This window comes from Megachile rotundata, chromosome 9 (assembly GCF_050947335.1).
Source record: "Megachile rotundata isolate GNS110a chromosome 9, iyMegRotu1, whole genome shotgun sequence".
Lineage (NCBI taxonomy): Eukaryota > Metazoa > Arthropoda > Insecta > Hymenoptera > Megachilidae > Megachile > Megachile rotundata.
The window spans coordinates 7470362-7486924 of NC_134991.1; the positions used below are offsets into that span (position 1 = coordinate 7470362).

Consider the following 16563-nt stretch of genomic DNA (forward strand, 5'->3'; position numbering starts at 1 on the left):
AAATTCCCTAAATTCCCCAAATTTTCTCAAATCTCCAAATCCTCAAAATACTCAAATTACTCGAATTCCTACAATCCTCCAAATTCCTTAAATTTCTCTAATTCTCCAAGCTCCAAATTTCACATATCAAAATCCTTTTATTCCAAAATAGCTAAAGTATAATATTAACTCTCCCTTTTCATACAATATAAAAATCTCCAACCCCTAATTAAATTAACTGCATTATCATACATTCTCTTCATAAATAGCACACAAAATATTTGTAGAAAACACATATTTAGTTCTCTGAAAATACCCTTCTACAAAAATAGACTTTATTGAAGAACATACGCATGAATGCAGCCTTAGCTGTTCTTTCAACTACACACTTGACGTAACAAACTCAAATTAAATTACGTAGAACGGATTTAAAAAGAAACCGAAGTAAAAGATATTATTCTGTTTTTCTGTCGCTTAACTTCTCTTTAATATAAGACTTCCGTGGGAAGCAAATTCCCCGTTCGATAGAGATTAGGTTACAGCGACGCAATATTTTCGAAAGCCTCGGAAGGACGGAGAGTACATATTGAAGCTTGAAAGCTTTTTAGGTGATTGCTATAGTTACATGGTTCACCTTCGCGAAATAAATATTCGGGTCTCGTGTTCTCGATACGTGCGTCTACGTGTATGTTGATGAAATATTTCTTCCACTCAAAATTTTATGTTCTATGATATTTTTTTTAATACGTTGTCATAGTAATTTAGATAAATACGATAATAATTTGTATTTTAACAATTACCATGTGGTTTTTCATTGGTATGGAATGTAATGAACTTTAAACACTTCAGTGTGAGGTGTATTTTTAAATTCTACGATTTGAGAAGAAATTTATATTCTGTTAAATTGAATTTATTTAACTCTCGCCTAAATTGGTCATTTTAAATTATGCAAAAATTTTCAACAATTCAATTTGTATTTAGTTTGAAATAATTTGCAAAGCAAAGTAGTCACAAGTACATAATTAAAACTTGAGAAATTTGCTTTAATATTTTTAGAACTGTGTGACAATGTCACCGTAATTTTCCTGTTTTCTCAGTTGGAAAGAGTTGAAGGTGGAACATAGAAAGCAGCATTTTTAACAGAAAACCTGTTTCTGTATATTTCAAACGAAATCGTACAATCTTTTATTTACAATAGTTCGTTAGTATCGCAGAACGAGTACGTTATGTATATAATAATAAGTATGTACAATATTGAAAATTTTATAATGGTACGCACGAAGCGGTGGACAAATACGGTGATGTTGAGAAACTCTCGAATAAAGAACCGGGAAGCGTTCTCGAGAAGTAGAAGAGAGAATGAGAAAGGGAATAAAAGTATTCCGATCGTATCGAGAAAGGGAGGGGAAAAAGAATGCGAAAGAAATTTGACGAAATGAAACAGGAAGAGAATAGCGGCTTAATTACGGTATAGTAAGTGCAGGTACATTAGAATAATCAAATAACATGCGATAGAGCGTATTTATACAATAATTATCGATAGAAATAGACTTTTTATACGTTAATCGTCGCTTTCTAATCTCTTTTCGTTTTCTCATCAACTTTTTATCTTCATTCTCAACCTACGTTTTCAATCTTTCACGAATGTCATCGCGTTAAGCACGTATTTTGATTTCCTAGAATTTTCATAGGATCTATCTAAATAGCATCGGCGTCTTTTCCCGCGACCGATGACCCTAAATAACCTTTAACTCGATGATCGCTCTAATCGACTAACGAATTGGCACTAAACCGATCTGATATGAGAGATATGGAAGTGCTTGCAGACGAACGAGCTCTGCTTGATGGACTATCGAATCGTTCCAGAACGATCCTCGATACTCGCGAACACGTTTGATCAAACACAATGATGCCCTAGTACAATTCACATCGAGATGTTTCCGTTAATCATTGTTTCGATCGATTACTATTCATCTGTCTCTCTTGTTCGTCGATCAAAGAGAGATCTAGATATTCCATTTTTCGTTCGATTGAATTTTCACAATCGTTATTTTCTAGAAGAGGTTGGTTCAGAAAATGTCGCATTCTGGGACAATCTTCTTAAGGTTAATTTCATTTTATCTGCAATTTTGCTTATTTCACTTAGATAATAATGGACTCATTCGTCAGATATAATCACTCGCATATTTTTAATAGAAACAATATCAATGTATCAATACATGTAGTATTAATATACTATCAATATTATACATCTACACATGTGATGTCTACACATGTAGCTGCCAGATGTTGATTTTAAGAGAAAAATAAAGATACACACGTGGCCATAACCTTTCCAAGGTTCATTCTATCTGACCTACACATAAAATAATAAGTTAGAAAATATTTTTAAAAAGTTAGAAATTTCAAAAAGCTCCCTCTACTACAATTTTTTGATTGAAAGTTCTGAATAAAGTTTCTTATAACCTCAATGTCCCAAAATGGCGTTCGAACCAAGACCTTAAAATCTCTAATAATTAATATATCGAATCCCGTTCGAATAAAGGTGAATCTGTCCCATTTTGTTCATCGTTTCCTTTGTGCACGTTGATCTCACGTGTGTCGTGCGTGTTGAGCAATAATTTCACGTGACAGAAAAATCGCAAAGAGAAGATTTTGCTCGTATCGTTTCCGATCAGGCTAATTTCGAAACGCGTGCTCGATCAGTCGATCGTTTGCTTGCTCGTTCACGCTAACGGAAATCGATTAGCAAGCTTCGAGTGGGGAATGAGTGCCGAAATGAAGGCTCCGTTAAAATTCGTTTCTCGTGCACAGACGAATGCGAATTTGGTGGACGCCTGGATTAAGGCCGAGTAAAGGATTCACAACCATTCTAGATGTATGGGGTCGCGACAATGTTTCCGTACGCTTCGAAACAACTACGTGAAGACACCGTTGGGTGTTAGATGAACTCGTGATTAAGTATAACTACGTTACGATCAACATTATAACCGAGGCATGCGCAACGTTTTTTAATATAATAACTGGGCTGTATTTTTTATAGTTCAACTATCGGGATTATTGTAACAGCCCATTAATACTAGATTTTGATTACTTATCCTTGAATTTCGAAGGAATGACAACTTTCAGTATGGGCTTTCATAAAACGTGCGTTTAGGTTGATAGAGTTGATTTTGGTGAAATTTCAGATTTTTAAGTGGAATTTTTAATTTTCAGTTGCCTAAATTCCTAAACTCCGAGATTCCCAAATTCTCATATTCTCAGCTCTCCTAATTGTCAAATATCCCAACTTCCCAATTTTCCAATACCCCATTTTCTTATTTTCCAATTTTTCAATTTCTCAATTTCCCAATTTCCCAATTCCCCATTTTCCAATTTTCCCAATTTCTCGATTTCCCACCTCCCCATTTTCCAATTTCTTAATTTCCTAACTTCCCATTTTCCAATTTTCCCAATTTTCCCAATTTTTCAATTTTCCTAATTTTCCCAATTTTCCCAATTTCCTAATTCCCCAATTTCTCAATTTCCTAATTTCCCAAATCCTCCAATCCCTAAATCTTTGAATCCCCCAATTTTCAAATTGTCAAATATTTTAATGACCAAACTTGTACATTTAGAATTTTCCAAATTTTCACTTTTCCAAACTTCCAAATTCCGATATCTATAATTCCCCAGATCCCCAAATTTACCAATTTTCAGTTCCCCAAATCTCTAAATTGTCCAATTCCCAGTTACCCAATTCTTTAAATCTCCAACTCCCAAAATTCCTAAAATATCTAATTTGCATTTCCTCAAATCCCAAAATCCTCAAATCCCAAAATCCTCAAATCCCAAAATCCTCAAATCCCAAAATCCTCAAATCTCAAAATCCCGCAAACCCCTAAATCCCCAAATCCTCAAATCTCCAAATCCCCAAAATTCTCAAATCACCAACCTAACCTAACATAACAATCCAACAGAAAAACAAAGCAAAATATAATAAAATTGAACATCTGTAGAACCCATGTGCACATTTTATGAAACACCACGTTCGATAACATTTTGTTTCGATAATCCAGAAACATGATTCGAGTGGAGTCAAAAATTATTGCTAGTCATTACGCCAAGCATGCTCGTTGGATTACGTTGTTTCGCAGCTTATGGAACGCAGATCGCTCGTCCCTTCGAAAACTGAACTGAGAAAACCGATATCTACAGCTATAAACTACTATGCACGACGCGTGCATGCGTGCATCTTGCGTTTTATGCAAATATATCGTCGTCTAACTAGAACCACGACGCGTCTGCGGCGTCCGCGTAAAAAATTTGTAACAATTCTTTATATATATATCGATCTCCTTTAGATAATCGATTATATTCACAGACTTAACTTACGAGCTAAGCTTATGAACTACGTGTTTTTTCTTTTTTGGTGCGAAGACAGATCCTGGGGGCGATTGTGTCAATATTTTATATCATTTTCCGCTCTCCGTTCAAAATAATGAAATAATTATTTTGAAATAATCGGTGGAGCAAAAATGGCTTTCCCTAGTAGATTTCTTCTATTCTTTCATTTAATAGAGTCTCTTTTTAATTGAAAATATGAAATCATTCTATTAGTAATATCGACTTAACTCACTTAAAATGTAAATGAATTTGATTTGTATACTTGCTCTCAATTAGTGGATACATCTATGTATAATTACTTTAATTTCAATTTTAAGTCATATTGTAACTGAAATTAAATTTAAAGATTTTATTTGAAGTGAAATGAAAGAAACTGAAAAATTATTACAAACGTGACATATTGCAATGAATAATAATTTTAGTAAATGAGTATGATAATTTCTTAATATTAATTCTGCTATATTTATGTATTACCATATGTGAAGACAATATTACTTATAGAACAATCCGTACCAGAAATATTTGAAAGACGCGAAAAATCTTGTTGACACAACCCAGGATTTTGATTTGTTCTTTGTCTTTTTTGGAATACTCTATGAATCGATACTTTCGTAAAGTACAAGCCTCTCAAACTTCGCTCGCCTCGCGCGAGCCTCAGACACGCAGATTTGGGTGAAATGATATTTCAAACGCAATAATAACTCGTCCAATTATCCTGAAACGTTAATCGAAGCAAATGAACGCTTCGAACAAAGATAATTGGAAGATATTTCCTCGCTGTATTTTTCATCTTCATCATCTTATCCTCGTGCGGATAAATATGACTTAACAGATACATCTTACACAAGCGCATCACTTATCCTAGTACGAACTGCGTGAAAACGTGCCACTCGAAATATTTATCCCTTACGTTTAAATTTATATCACGTTGTAGGAAGGCGCACCTTGTAATTTTTGAACCTCGCTTTGGAATACTGGTAGATGATCGAGACCGAGCTCTATTCTCGAATAAACCACCATACTTATCCCGTACGTTAACGATCTGTCTTTAAAAATTTCTTATTGCGTTCGTATAAAAATCGCGCGGTTAAACGATCGACACTCGCACATCGAAATCGATCAAATAAGATTATTTGCTATGTAAAAATATCGCAGACATCTGTTTAACACCTCAGAAAATAGCGATGACACTTTCGATACGCGATCTCGTTTTTTACATCTTAACTTAATTTTGTCCAGAATCGCGGTTTGTCGTTGGATAATCTTTATGGAATTGCTGCGCGAGTTTTATTGAAATTAAAGGGCAAACGCAGGACCGCCGTTTTGAGGGCTCAAAGTTATTGTTGGGTTTAGAGAAATTTTCAAATTTTACGATTTTCCATTTTTTCAATTTGCCAATTTTCCAATTTCCAATTTTCTAATTTCCAAATTCCCAATTTTCCAATTTCCCAAATTCCTAATACCCCAAATTTCTAATGCCCCAAATTCTCAATTTTCCAATCTCCCAATCTCCCAATCTCCTAATTTCTGAAATTTCTAAATTCTGAATTTCCCAATTTCCCATTTTCCCAATTTCCCAATTTCCCAATTTCCCAACTTCCCAACTTCCCAAATTCCCAAATTCCCAAATTTCCAAATTCCCAATTCCCCAAATTTCCGCTATACCAAGTCGCCGTTTTCCAAATTTTCCAGCACCTCCAATTCCCATCTCCCAATTCCTCCAATACCTCAAATCGCCATTTTCCCAAATTTCCCAAACCCCAAATCCCCATCCCTAAATTCTCAGTAGCTCAAATTTTCAATTTCCCAAAGCGCCAAATTTTTCCTCAACACCCTATTATTTCTGATAATATTATAACTTTCAAACCCAATAACTTTCAGTGAATTTTACCCCAATACCAAATTTAATCGGCGGCACTGCGAATGTCCAAGCGAGATAAATAAACAAAGAGTTCGTAACGAATATTTTGTCTATTTTTTTATAACGAAGGCAATCGACCAAGCTTAAGTGCGATAAATTGAAGCTCAACATTGGTTGGAAGTAGTGAGGTTCGATATAAGTCAGCCGCGTTGAATTAGGAGCGAATTGAACTTGTCTTCGTTGCTGGAATCTTGTTCTACCACGTTGCTATTGCTTTCGAAGGATCGTTTGGAGTTTTTAGAACGCAAAGTACGCTGAGGATTTTCAGTAATTTCTTCGGCGTCACTCCCGCGCTGGGGGGTGAGCCCTTGGCAGCAGTCAGTATTCCTCTTCGTCTTCTCCCAGGATGCTGTACGAATGCAACAGAAAACTGGTGATAGAAAATACAACAGGACCTCTTTGTCGAGCTACATCGAGAAGTATTACTTCAAGGAACTATCTTCAACTTGGAAGAAATAGAAAAACAATTGTTTAATATTTTATTCTTGACGCATCTGCTGTGTCTTCGTTCTCCACTAAGTAGACTTGCACATTTTACTTGAGTCGCAATTTTTTTTTTATTCACATCAAACTTTTAACGATAGTTGACGCACTTATAAGAATAATTGAAACTTATAAAGTTTCTTAAAAGTTGTAAAAATAATTTATTTGCTATAGCAATGTTACTAGGAAATAGAATGGTCTTCTGAGGTCAATCATCGCTGTAGTCAACGCATGTAATTTAAATAATTTTCTAGGACTTTTAGAATAATTTTGTTAATGAGATGAAATGATAATCAAAGATTGCAAGTTTTCGATACTTCCTCGAAGCAATTTGAAAGTCACAATAGGTTATAGTTTCTTCTAGCCACACTGGGCACTGCATACATACACGTTACTTACTCTTCCTTCCTGGCGTACTTGTCAATCAGATTACGGCCTGGTCCTCCGCAAGTTTTGCCCATCGGTGGGCAGTACCAATAACACAACACACCAAGGGATACCGCGAAAAGAACGATAGGCACTACCAAGGCTAGAACGAGGTGCCTCAAATTTTCGTCCCAAGAGTACCTGAAAACATCCACAAAAATCAAACATTGATTTTTATTATAAAATATACTTTACATAAATGCGACAGTAGAAACGGACTGAAACTGTTACTTCAATTTAACTAACTTTCTGTGAAATTCTGTAAAATATTTCCAATATGAATTATTCAATTATTGCTCTACAAATGATATCTTCAAAATGTTCTCATTATTATATGGTATATTTTCATAGCAGCATCTTGAGGTAAAAATTCATATACCTTGAAAATTAGGAAATAATATTTTTAAACAAAACTTCCAAATCAGTTAACGAGTATATTTAGAAAATTGTTGAAGTTTCTAATAAATTTTGTAACATTGTTTATCATAGTATATTGACAAGCTCATATGAATTCTCATAATACACGACTTCAATTTGAAATTAAAAAATGACACTTTGAAAATACAGAAAGAAATGTATTCAGAGAGAGACTAACAAAGTTTCTCACAGAGCAGTATATTAATTTCGAACTTATTGATCCATCATGTTCTGCATAGTATGCATCAAACATGAGACATTTCGTGCTTGCACAGTGCTCACGAACGAAGTATGTATAATTATACCTTGCGACGACAGTCTCGGGGTGTGTTCTGCTGTAATAACACGGAAATATCTTCCCCATGTTCGAGTATCCGAATTTCTTCGCAAAATCAGAACAATTCACCCTAGGTGGATAACCGCAGCCTTCCGTGTTCACGAAGAATTTCGTGTCTGGAACGTCCCATGGGATGGAACCTAATGGTTTCGCCACGAATTCTTCGAAAGTCAATCTTGTATAGTTGACTCTGATCTGATGGCAACGAAGTGCGGCGCTGGTACAACCTGCGATATTCATTTCGTAATTAAAACCAACCCTCGTTCTTGACATTTGCGTGAGATGTCTAATGCATATTCATTCAACATCTTTGAACATGATTCATACATCAATTTTTACATTCTGATACCTAGACTAAATCCCACTTGAAGTGGGATAAATCTATCTTGAAATCTGATTTGAAGTAACAAGTAAATCTTCATGTTTCTTTTGAGTGACTATTTAAGAAATTTGATAGACAAAATTTTTAATCAGTCACCACTGCATTTTTAATCAAAGTTACCACTGCAGAGACCACTGTATGAAAACAAACTATATTCGTAATTTGATCTGTATGAAATATGAACAATCTTGAAACTAAATATGTGCAAAAGTCAAAAATAGTTATCTGAGAAAGTATCACACAGAGATATGTGTAGAGTCATCAAACAAAATAGAAAAGTTTGAATAAAGATGAAAGTCGTACCTTCCCTACAGCTTGCCCACGAGCAGTTTTTCAGTCCCTCGGCGTAAACGTGATCGGTGACAACGCAGGCTACGGCGTGAGGAGAGAAATCGGCCAAAATGGTGGAAATGGCAGGTTCCACGACGAAGGGTATTAAGAAAAGAAAAGCAAATACGGCAAGAATGGCCGTGGTGCCCAGACAAAGAGACGTGTAGAACTTGGCCTTTTCCACTAAAGACGCAACTTCCACCACCGGTAGCACCCCGCCCATGGTGCTGGACTTGGTGTCCTCTTCCTGGGCACCCATGATGACCGTCGACTCGTCGGAATCAATGATTGCTTCGTTGTTTGGGTCGCTGGGACCCAATTACCAAATTATAAAAATTTCTCTGCCTCCAGGGGCAACGAGACTCTTGTAACCGGTTGAAAAACGTGTCGTGTTCGTGTGACTTTGTTTCTCTGATCCGAAATCTTCGAATGATTAACTTTTCGAACTTAAAACTCCTGTATCACCGTAGGCCGAGCTTCTAAACTTTATAGCAGGTTCAAGGTTTACTTTGAAAAGATTCAGGTGAAACGAAGCGACAAATCGTCAAAGAGCTTGTGTGTTGTATGGCGATTATCGGTGCAGCGATTGTCTCTGATCGATCATATACCAGCAAGGCACGTCCTTCGATCCTCAAAGTGTACGGCGTGTAGAATGTGGTGGTTACAACGTTTGCTTAGTCTCGATACGCGCAGGCTATATGTAATAAGATGGTTTCTTATCTACTGTCACGGCGAATCAATCAGAAAAGGGGGACACTTAAAAAGCTACCGACGAAACGTGTCACGTGTGAAAGACGCCGAATTGTCTGGTTCCAGTTTCCGTCGTAATCCGAAAAAGTATATCTCAATGGTCGAGTCCGAAGTATTTCAGGATCTCCTTTTGTCGGCAGAAGAGAGAAACAGGCGAGAGCTGGGTGTCGTATAAACAGTTCGAAGCAATCGTTCGATCGATCCACGTGCGTTTTATAAGTATGTCTTTCTTTGTGTGTCTCTGTGTGTGTGTCCGTTCAACACGATTTTACGTTTAAAAAAACAAGCACGTGTGCTCTCGAATATGTTTGTGTGTACAGGCAGTGCAATTAAGAGAAATCTTTGCTTTGATACGTTTTCTCTTCACCGTGTTTTTGCTCTCTCTCTTATTTTTTTTTGGCTCGTTTTCTTTTTTCTCGATGCTTAGCTTTTTTTTGCTGAACTGTGTTTGTTGTATGCTTTTGAGTATTTTTTTGCTTTTTGCAAGATGAGAATTTTAACCACGCGTTCCCCCCCTCCCCACACCTTAGTAATGCCCGCGCAGGGAGAATATCGACTGACGAGCCGGACTCTCCTCCAGGAGGGGAATGCCTGTGAACAAACAAATGTTTTAATTAACCATTTTGTAGTTCCTTTGACACGTTTAAAAATTATTAGGCTGTTCGAGTCTTTGGTTAACTCTTTTTAAATCACACTTCGGGGCAACGAATTTAATTATTAGATTCATGACTACTATATAAGAAATATGAAGGATCATTGTCAAGTTATGTTTCAAAGAAAAAAATGCAAGTACTTAATTATTATATTCGTAGCAATAAGGAATTGCTCCTGAAGACTTGTACTATCAGTACATCAAAAATTCTGAAACTACCTAGTCAATTTATATGAGGAGAAGTCTTGAGACATTTGAAAAGATACTTCCACGTCTATAATGACGATAAATTTCATTAACAAGATTATTTAGGGTTAAAAATTGTGTAAGGCTGTTTAAAATTATGTAAGGTCTAGGTTGAAAATTATGTAAGACCATTCAAATCTTTGATTACCTCTTGTTATAAAATGTTTTAACACCGCAGTGTTTATCTAACTGTTAAATCGATAACAATAAAAATTATTCCTATAGAAATGCTAAATTATAGAAACTAATCAATTGAAGAAGTGCAAACATTTCCTGCAGACAACCAGATACTTCCAGAAGTATAAAATCTTAAATCGTCCAAGGACGTTATCCAAAAAATGTGAAAAATCGTTCGAGGGTTGTTGAAAAGTCCTTACGTGACGGATCTCAGAGAGACATAGCAGAGTTTCCTCCGCCAGCATCCCCTAGGTTACCCGAAGCGCTCTTCTCTATCGACCCATGTGCCCCGACGGTGCCCTTGAATCTCATCTTGGCATCATCGCCGACCACTACGGTCCTCTGACAAAAGATCAGCGTCAGACAACTGACGACGAACAGAATACTAGGCAACAATAACGCGATCAAGAACTCCTTGTAGGTGTTTTCCAAGTTGAACCGGGACACGACTATGCCGGTGTTGCTTTCCGCGTAATAACAAGGAAATCTAGCGCGTGCGTTATGATCGGACCCGTCCTTTCCATATTCATGAAGGAACTCCTTGCACTCCTCGCGAAGGGTGTTGACGCAACCTTCCAGATTGATCAGCAGGCGACTTTCGTTAGCGATGATGAGGTCCTGTTCGGGTGGAGCGACCATTCTAGTTTCGTCCAATGGTTTGGTGGCGAAAATGTTCAGATAAGACAAGTAGGTGAAGTTGGTCAGGTCAGTTAGCAGGTCCTTCTCCAGAACCGAGCCGTTGATGCAATCCACAGCCTCGACACCTAGGGTGGAGTTGAAAATCCCGTAGCAGGACGCCATCATCACGTCTCCGCGGTCCTCGTGCCAGATCTCTCGATTCGTCTGCACGTCTATAGCCCTCTCGCACTGACTCAGGTACACTTTATCGCCGCTCAACAGGATCATGTTCTTGTTCCTGGTCGGGATGTCCACACACCTGCGGTCGCAGTTATACGGGGTCCTGATTCTCTCGCAGGTACCGCGGTTGCAGTTGAACAGACCGTCTATGTCTATGCAGGTGATCTTTCCTCGTCTACCGGAACACTTCATGGGCGGATCGGTGTCGTGGAATATGCATTCGAACGCGTCGGTTATGTTGATACACACCCCGGACGAGCAGTTGAACGTTCCGGTCAAATTGCGGCACTCGTCCGCGATGCATTTCGATTTCTTCGCGTTCTCCTGATCGATACCGTAGCAAGTCTTGTTGGTGGTGTTGGTACAGTTCGCCAGCAAGATCGTGGAACCGTTCCTGCGGAGGTTCACGTGGATCTGAACGCAGGGGCCGGACGTCTTAGAGAGACACCACTCTCCACAGCTACCCCATTCGCAGTTGTCCGCGTTTACCGCTCGTATTGTCGTGCACATCACCGGCACCTCGCTGATGCCAGATTGAAACGCTCTGGTGCTGGGCATGTAGATCGCCACGGTAAGGTAGACCAGAGCTACGGAGGACAGAACTGCTGTCATCTGACAGATGCATATGGTCCCGCAGATCCGACCGTCTTGCGGCGGGATCACCAAGTTCTCCACTGGCACTTGCTTCGGCATCGTGCCGAATCTCTTGTTGGATCACCAAGAGGATCCTGATGTCGAGGAGCGATTAACTATCCCGACAGTTTACATCCTACATCCGATCATCGCCATTTCACTGTGTTTTTCTACATCATGGTTACAGCTGACCCACTAATCTCGATGATTACTCTTTTGTATTCTTTATAAATTACTCAAATTATCAGTTTCCTGCGTTGTACGTACCACCGGCCATGGAAATAAACGGTCTAAACGTTTGATCAACAATTTCTTTGTTGCACCGTCACATTTGTAGCGTTCTAGTCGCTGTCACCACCCTAGCTAGTTTTTCTCCTGATCCTCGATACGTTGTGTTAGGTCCAGATCGGTCGCTGGAGAATCTTGACGATTTCAGAGGCTCACCAGGATTTGCATCGCGATTTTGATCAATTCCACGTCAGAGTTTCTCGCAAGTTCGAGCCACGGCGTTCTTTTTACAGCAGGACGAGGCTGGCCGCGCGCGTGTTCTGCTTTCGGTCGCTTTGCGCCTCGTGTGGGGTGCGCGGCCGAGAAGCTCGAACGGCAACGCGCATCGATCGATTGCTCGAGCATGCGCACTGTCGAACTGCAACGACGCCGTACATTGCCGCATTTGACGTCATTGGTGTACCACTGTGCCATCAGGAAGATTCCTGTTGCAGGATAATCGTCCAGAGATGGCGGGATCCGCCGGATCCAGCGGCAAGAAACTGTATCGTGACGCTTCTTGCTAAAAACTACTCGTGTTTTAATCGAATTTCAATGTGCGATGTACAACTTCGACTTCAGGGATTTTTATGTCTTCTGAGGTTCTGACTCTTCTATCAAATTCTTTTGAATTTTTGCACGCGTGTTTATTTATTTAGCACATGTGTTTTATTAGTATTTTATTCCAAAATTTCAGCACTTAATGAAATGATCTAAAATTTAGAAAAGAGTAAAAAATCTATAATTCTAGATTTTAAGTTTGTTGATAAATCTTGTCTGTGGTTTTGGATGCTGACAGTTATTTTGAGTATAAATTATTTTCAATTTTGAAACACGTGTGTGACTCATTTTCTGTTGCCTAGAAATTCAAGTACATAACAAAATAATTATCACTATATTATATAAAAGATATAACTATAAAATTCACGGTACAAGCTCAAATCTAAATTTAATAAATAAATTTATCTAAATAAATTTTTTAAAAGGAAATCATAATTACTATTCGAATAATGGAGTTTCAGGAGATATTTGAAATTAGATGTACACTAAATGAAAAATGTATATCTTTCCTGTTGATAGCAATATTTTAATCTAAGAGTATTTCAAGCATAGTTATTTTCTACGAGCTCGTTATTTGTAGCAGGAAATCGATGTTATCGTTATGCTGCATGTAAATGCATACGGAATAAACATTACACGAATGCGTTCTAGGTGAAACTAGGTCGTACATTCAACTTCTTTTAATGAAGCTTAGAATTTTAACATGAACAGGTTGCATTTCGTTCTTGTTTCGCTTTTTAATCGCGTACGTTCCAACATTGAAGTGTCATAATGCAGTACATAAGAAAAACAATTAAAATTTCCAGCATAAACCATCAAAATTCTATTGTAGTATATTTTCAATTATGAATTTTCCTATGTAATTTCCTACTGTTAAATTTTGATGTGTTTAAGATGATGTACATTGCAAATTTTAAATACATGAATTTAGTATTAAATTGAATTTAATATTAAAATGTTCGTCGTAATATAATTCTGCAATAATGAAAGTCATGTTAAAATTTCGTTGATTATACTGTTAGCTAAATATTTGAAGTTTACTATTAGCAAATATTAATATTTCATAAAAATAGAATAAGAATTCAATTAAACGTAAAAGTTGTTTTAATGTAAAATTATTAAACGAGGAAAATATCGTAATCCGTAATTGCAGAAATTTCTAAAATTCAACGAAAATTGCATCGTGGAAGTTATCGAATTTCTTCGTGAACTTATCGAACCCAATGCATTAAAACTTTAACTTCAAATATTGAATCCACGAAGAAAACTAGTTTATTTTCCCTTTGAGATTATCAGCTCGCGACACGAATCAACTGTGACACAGTTTTCCTCGCCATAGGTCTTTCAGACCAGGTGACACAGTTTGAAGAGCAAGCGACAGTACGAGACAAAACCAGCGTACGACCGCTAACGTGTAATTAATAGCGTTAAAAAGCTCGTTCTCTTTCAATGTTCAAATCACATCATGCACGTATTTCGTAATTTAAACTCGAGCAAAATTCGAGGCTGGAATTTTCCTGGTGCGATTAAATCCCTGGCCGAATTTTCGTAATATTCGAAGGAGCGAGCTAAAACACGAGAAGCTGTAATAACGGCAATTACGGTAGTCTGGAAATCTCTCATGGGGTCGTAGCACTTTCTTCGACGTCGTGAAATAAGAATAAAAAACGGAAGAGTTCTTTTTCAGAACGCTGCGTGGTAATCGTACAATAAGAGCGAGCGACGTGGAAACTCGGTTTTTTCTTCATCGCGAAATTAAAGCCAGTATCGCGATAACGCGTGCTAACCGAGAAGCACCACTTAAGTATCAACCTGGCATTTTCCATAACATGTACGCTCCAGTTTTTTTAATTCTCGCGAAATTGAAGCCACTATGGAGGTTGTGACACAGTTTCCGTTCGCGGCAGGACCTTAACTACGGTTGACACAGTTCGATGCGCAAGCAACGGAAAAAGAGAGGACGAAGAAAAAAGAAGAAGCAGAAAGAAGAAGAGGTGGAGGAGGAAATAGAAGGCACAACGCGTTAGCGTGTAATGTGGTTTATCGAGCGTTAGCCGCAGACGGTGTGGCGCCTGCAGCTTTACACCTTGTTGTTTGAGATCTCGACGCTACGCGTATCGACCGTCCTTTGCAATTCTGTGTACTATATAATCGAGAATTTTAAGTTCTTTTGTATCTGCAAACATCGTGTCAGATATCACATTCTCCTTAATGAGAAAATACATAGCGCTGTTGTTAACTCTTTCGGTGCATGTTTTACGAAAGATTTTAACACGATGAGAAATAGTGGTACTCATGAATGATGTTGCACGTTAATATTATTATTAATAACTTGGAAGTTTAATAGTGATAGGTTGTTTATATTTTTACTGTTACTTTTTGTCACGTCTGTAATTGATCTCTTGCACTAGTTTAACGAGTCTGACGCACTCTTTGCGTCACTGACAGCTGTAATTAATTTTACTCGAACTTTTGATATGCACTTGAGAGTTCAATTATAATTTGCATAGTCAACGATTGCATGATACCAAGTTGATATAACTCTTCAACTTTCTTTGTCTGTTTTAATATTTTAGCTGTGATTATCAAATTCAACGACCAGCATGGCAGTACTCGTGATAATATTTTAATACTGTCATGAAAGATCGCGAATATATTGTAGCAGAATTTAATAATTCATAGCATTCATTAATTTGAAAGTAGCTAATTGTTGGGAATAATCGTTGGGACTCATAAATATTTCAGCTTGAATGTTTGTCTATTTCTGAGTTACAAATACGTAAATTTGTGAATGTGTGAACATGTGAACATGTGAGCGTGTGAATCTTTGAATATGTGAATATGTGCATATGTGCATATGTGAATGTGTGAATGTGTGAATGTGTGAACATGTGAGTGTGTGAATCTCTCAATGTGTAAATATGTGAATATGTGCACATGTGAATGTGTGAATGTGCGAACGTGTGAATGTGTGAATGTATGAATCTGTAAATATGTGAATGTGTGAATGTCTGAAAGTATGAATGTATGAACGTGTGAATCTTTGAACTTGTGAATTTATAAATCAATGAAACTGTGAATGTGTGAATTTGTACATATGTGAATATGTGAATATGTGAATCCCTAAATTTCTGAACCTATAACATCAGACATGTCAAAAATTGTAAACTTATAAAACGATCAATATGAAAATTTCTATACCATCAAGCTCAAAAATTAACAACTTCAAAATTCTCTTAACTTCCAAACAGAAAGTCTTCCATCCAGTAAACGTAATATAAAATTAACGAAACAACAATGAAAGCAAATGCACGTAAATACTAAATATTCACAAATTTATAATTTGTCGCCTACACACCTAGCACAGTCATAGTCTCGAAACCCCATTAAACTCCCATTTTCTCGACGATTTACCTTCCGAACCTGAATCGAAGGATACAGCCCGTTTTAAAGTCGTCACTAATTACACTCGACGTTTCGTGCGTCTCTCCTTTGTTCTTGTTGGTCCCGCCTCTAGTTAAGCAAGCGCAGCACTTTTCGTCTCTTTTGTTTTTGTTCACCCTGTTCCTTTTTTTCGTCGCGTCGCGGTGCTCGTTAAACGAGCGCCACCCTTTCGCGCTCTCCGCCGCTGCCGGCATAAATATTTCGGTGTAAACTCCCTGTTTGTCTGATTTATGGTCGAGTCGCGCTCGGAAAATTCTACTCGATCGCTTCGTTCACGCATTTTTATTTCTTATACAGATCGATCGCTCGAGTTC

At 37.6% G+C, this 16563-nt stretch overlaps 3 protein-coding genes across 4 annotated transcripts in view; 1 reads left to right on the plus strand and 2 right to left on the minus strand.

Annotated features, from left to right (window-relative positions):
- Positions 1–16563, plus strand: part of LOC100877896 (cilia- and flagella-associated protein 298) — a 119627-nt gene that overhangs the window by 37835 nt on the left and 65229 nt on the right. The gene's annotated exons all lie outside the window — the stretch shown is intronic.
- Positions 1113–8920, minus strand: Teh2 (tipE homolog 2 phospholipid transfer protein). Of its 2 annotated transcripts, none has more exons than XM_012292524.2 (4): positions 8635–8920; positions 7918–8176; positions 7169–7336; positions 1113–6635 (listed from the first exon to the last, which is right to left on the minus strand). In XM_012292524.2, exons 1-4 carry the CDS (start codon positions 8918–8920, stop codon positions 6605–6607), a joined length of 744 nt encoding a protein of 247 aa, XP_012147914.1. In that variant the 3' UTR covers positions 1113–6604. The 2 variants fall into 2 exon arrangements, with proteins under 2 accessions (XP_012147914.1, XP_076391400.1); XM_076535285.1 differs by having other exon boundaries at positions 7158–7336.
- On the minus strand, positions 9865–13121 carry Teh3 (tipE homolog 3 phospholipid transfer protein). Its single transcript, XM_003706314.3, has 2 exons — positions 10687–13121; positions 9865–10002 (listed from the first exon to the last, which is right to left on the minus strand). The coding sequence occupies exon 1, from the start codon at positions 12035–12037 to the stop codon at positions 10697–10699; it is 1341 nt and encodes a 446-aa protein (XP_003706362.1). The 5' UTR covers positions 12038–13121; the 3' UTR covers positions 9865–10002; positions 10687–10696.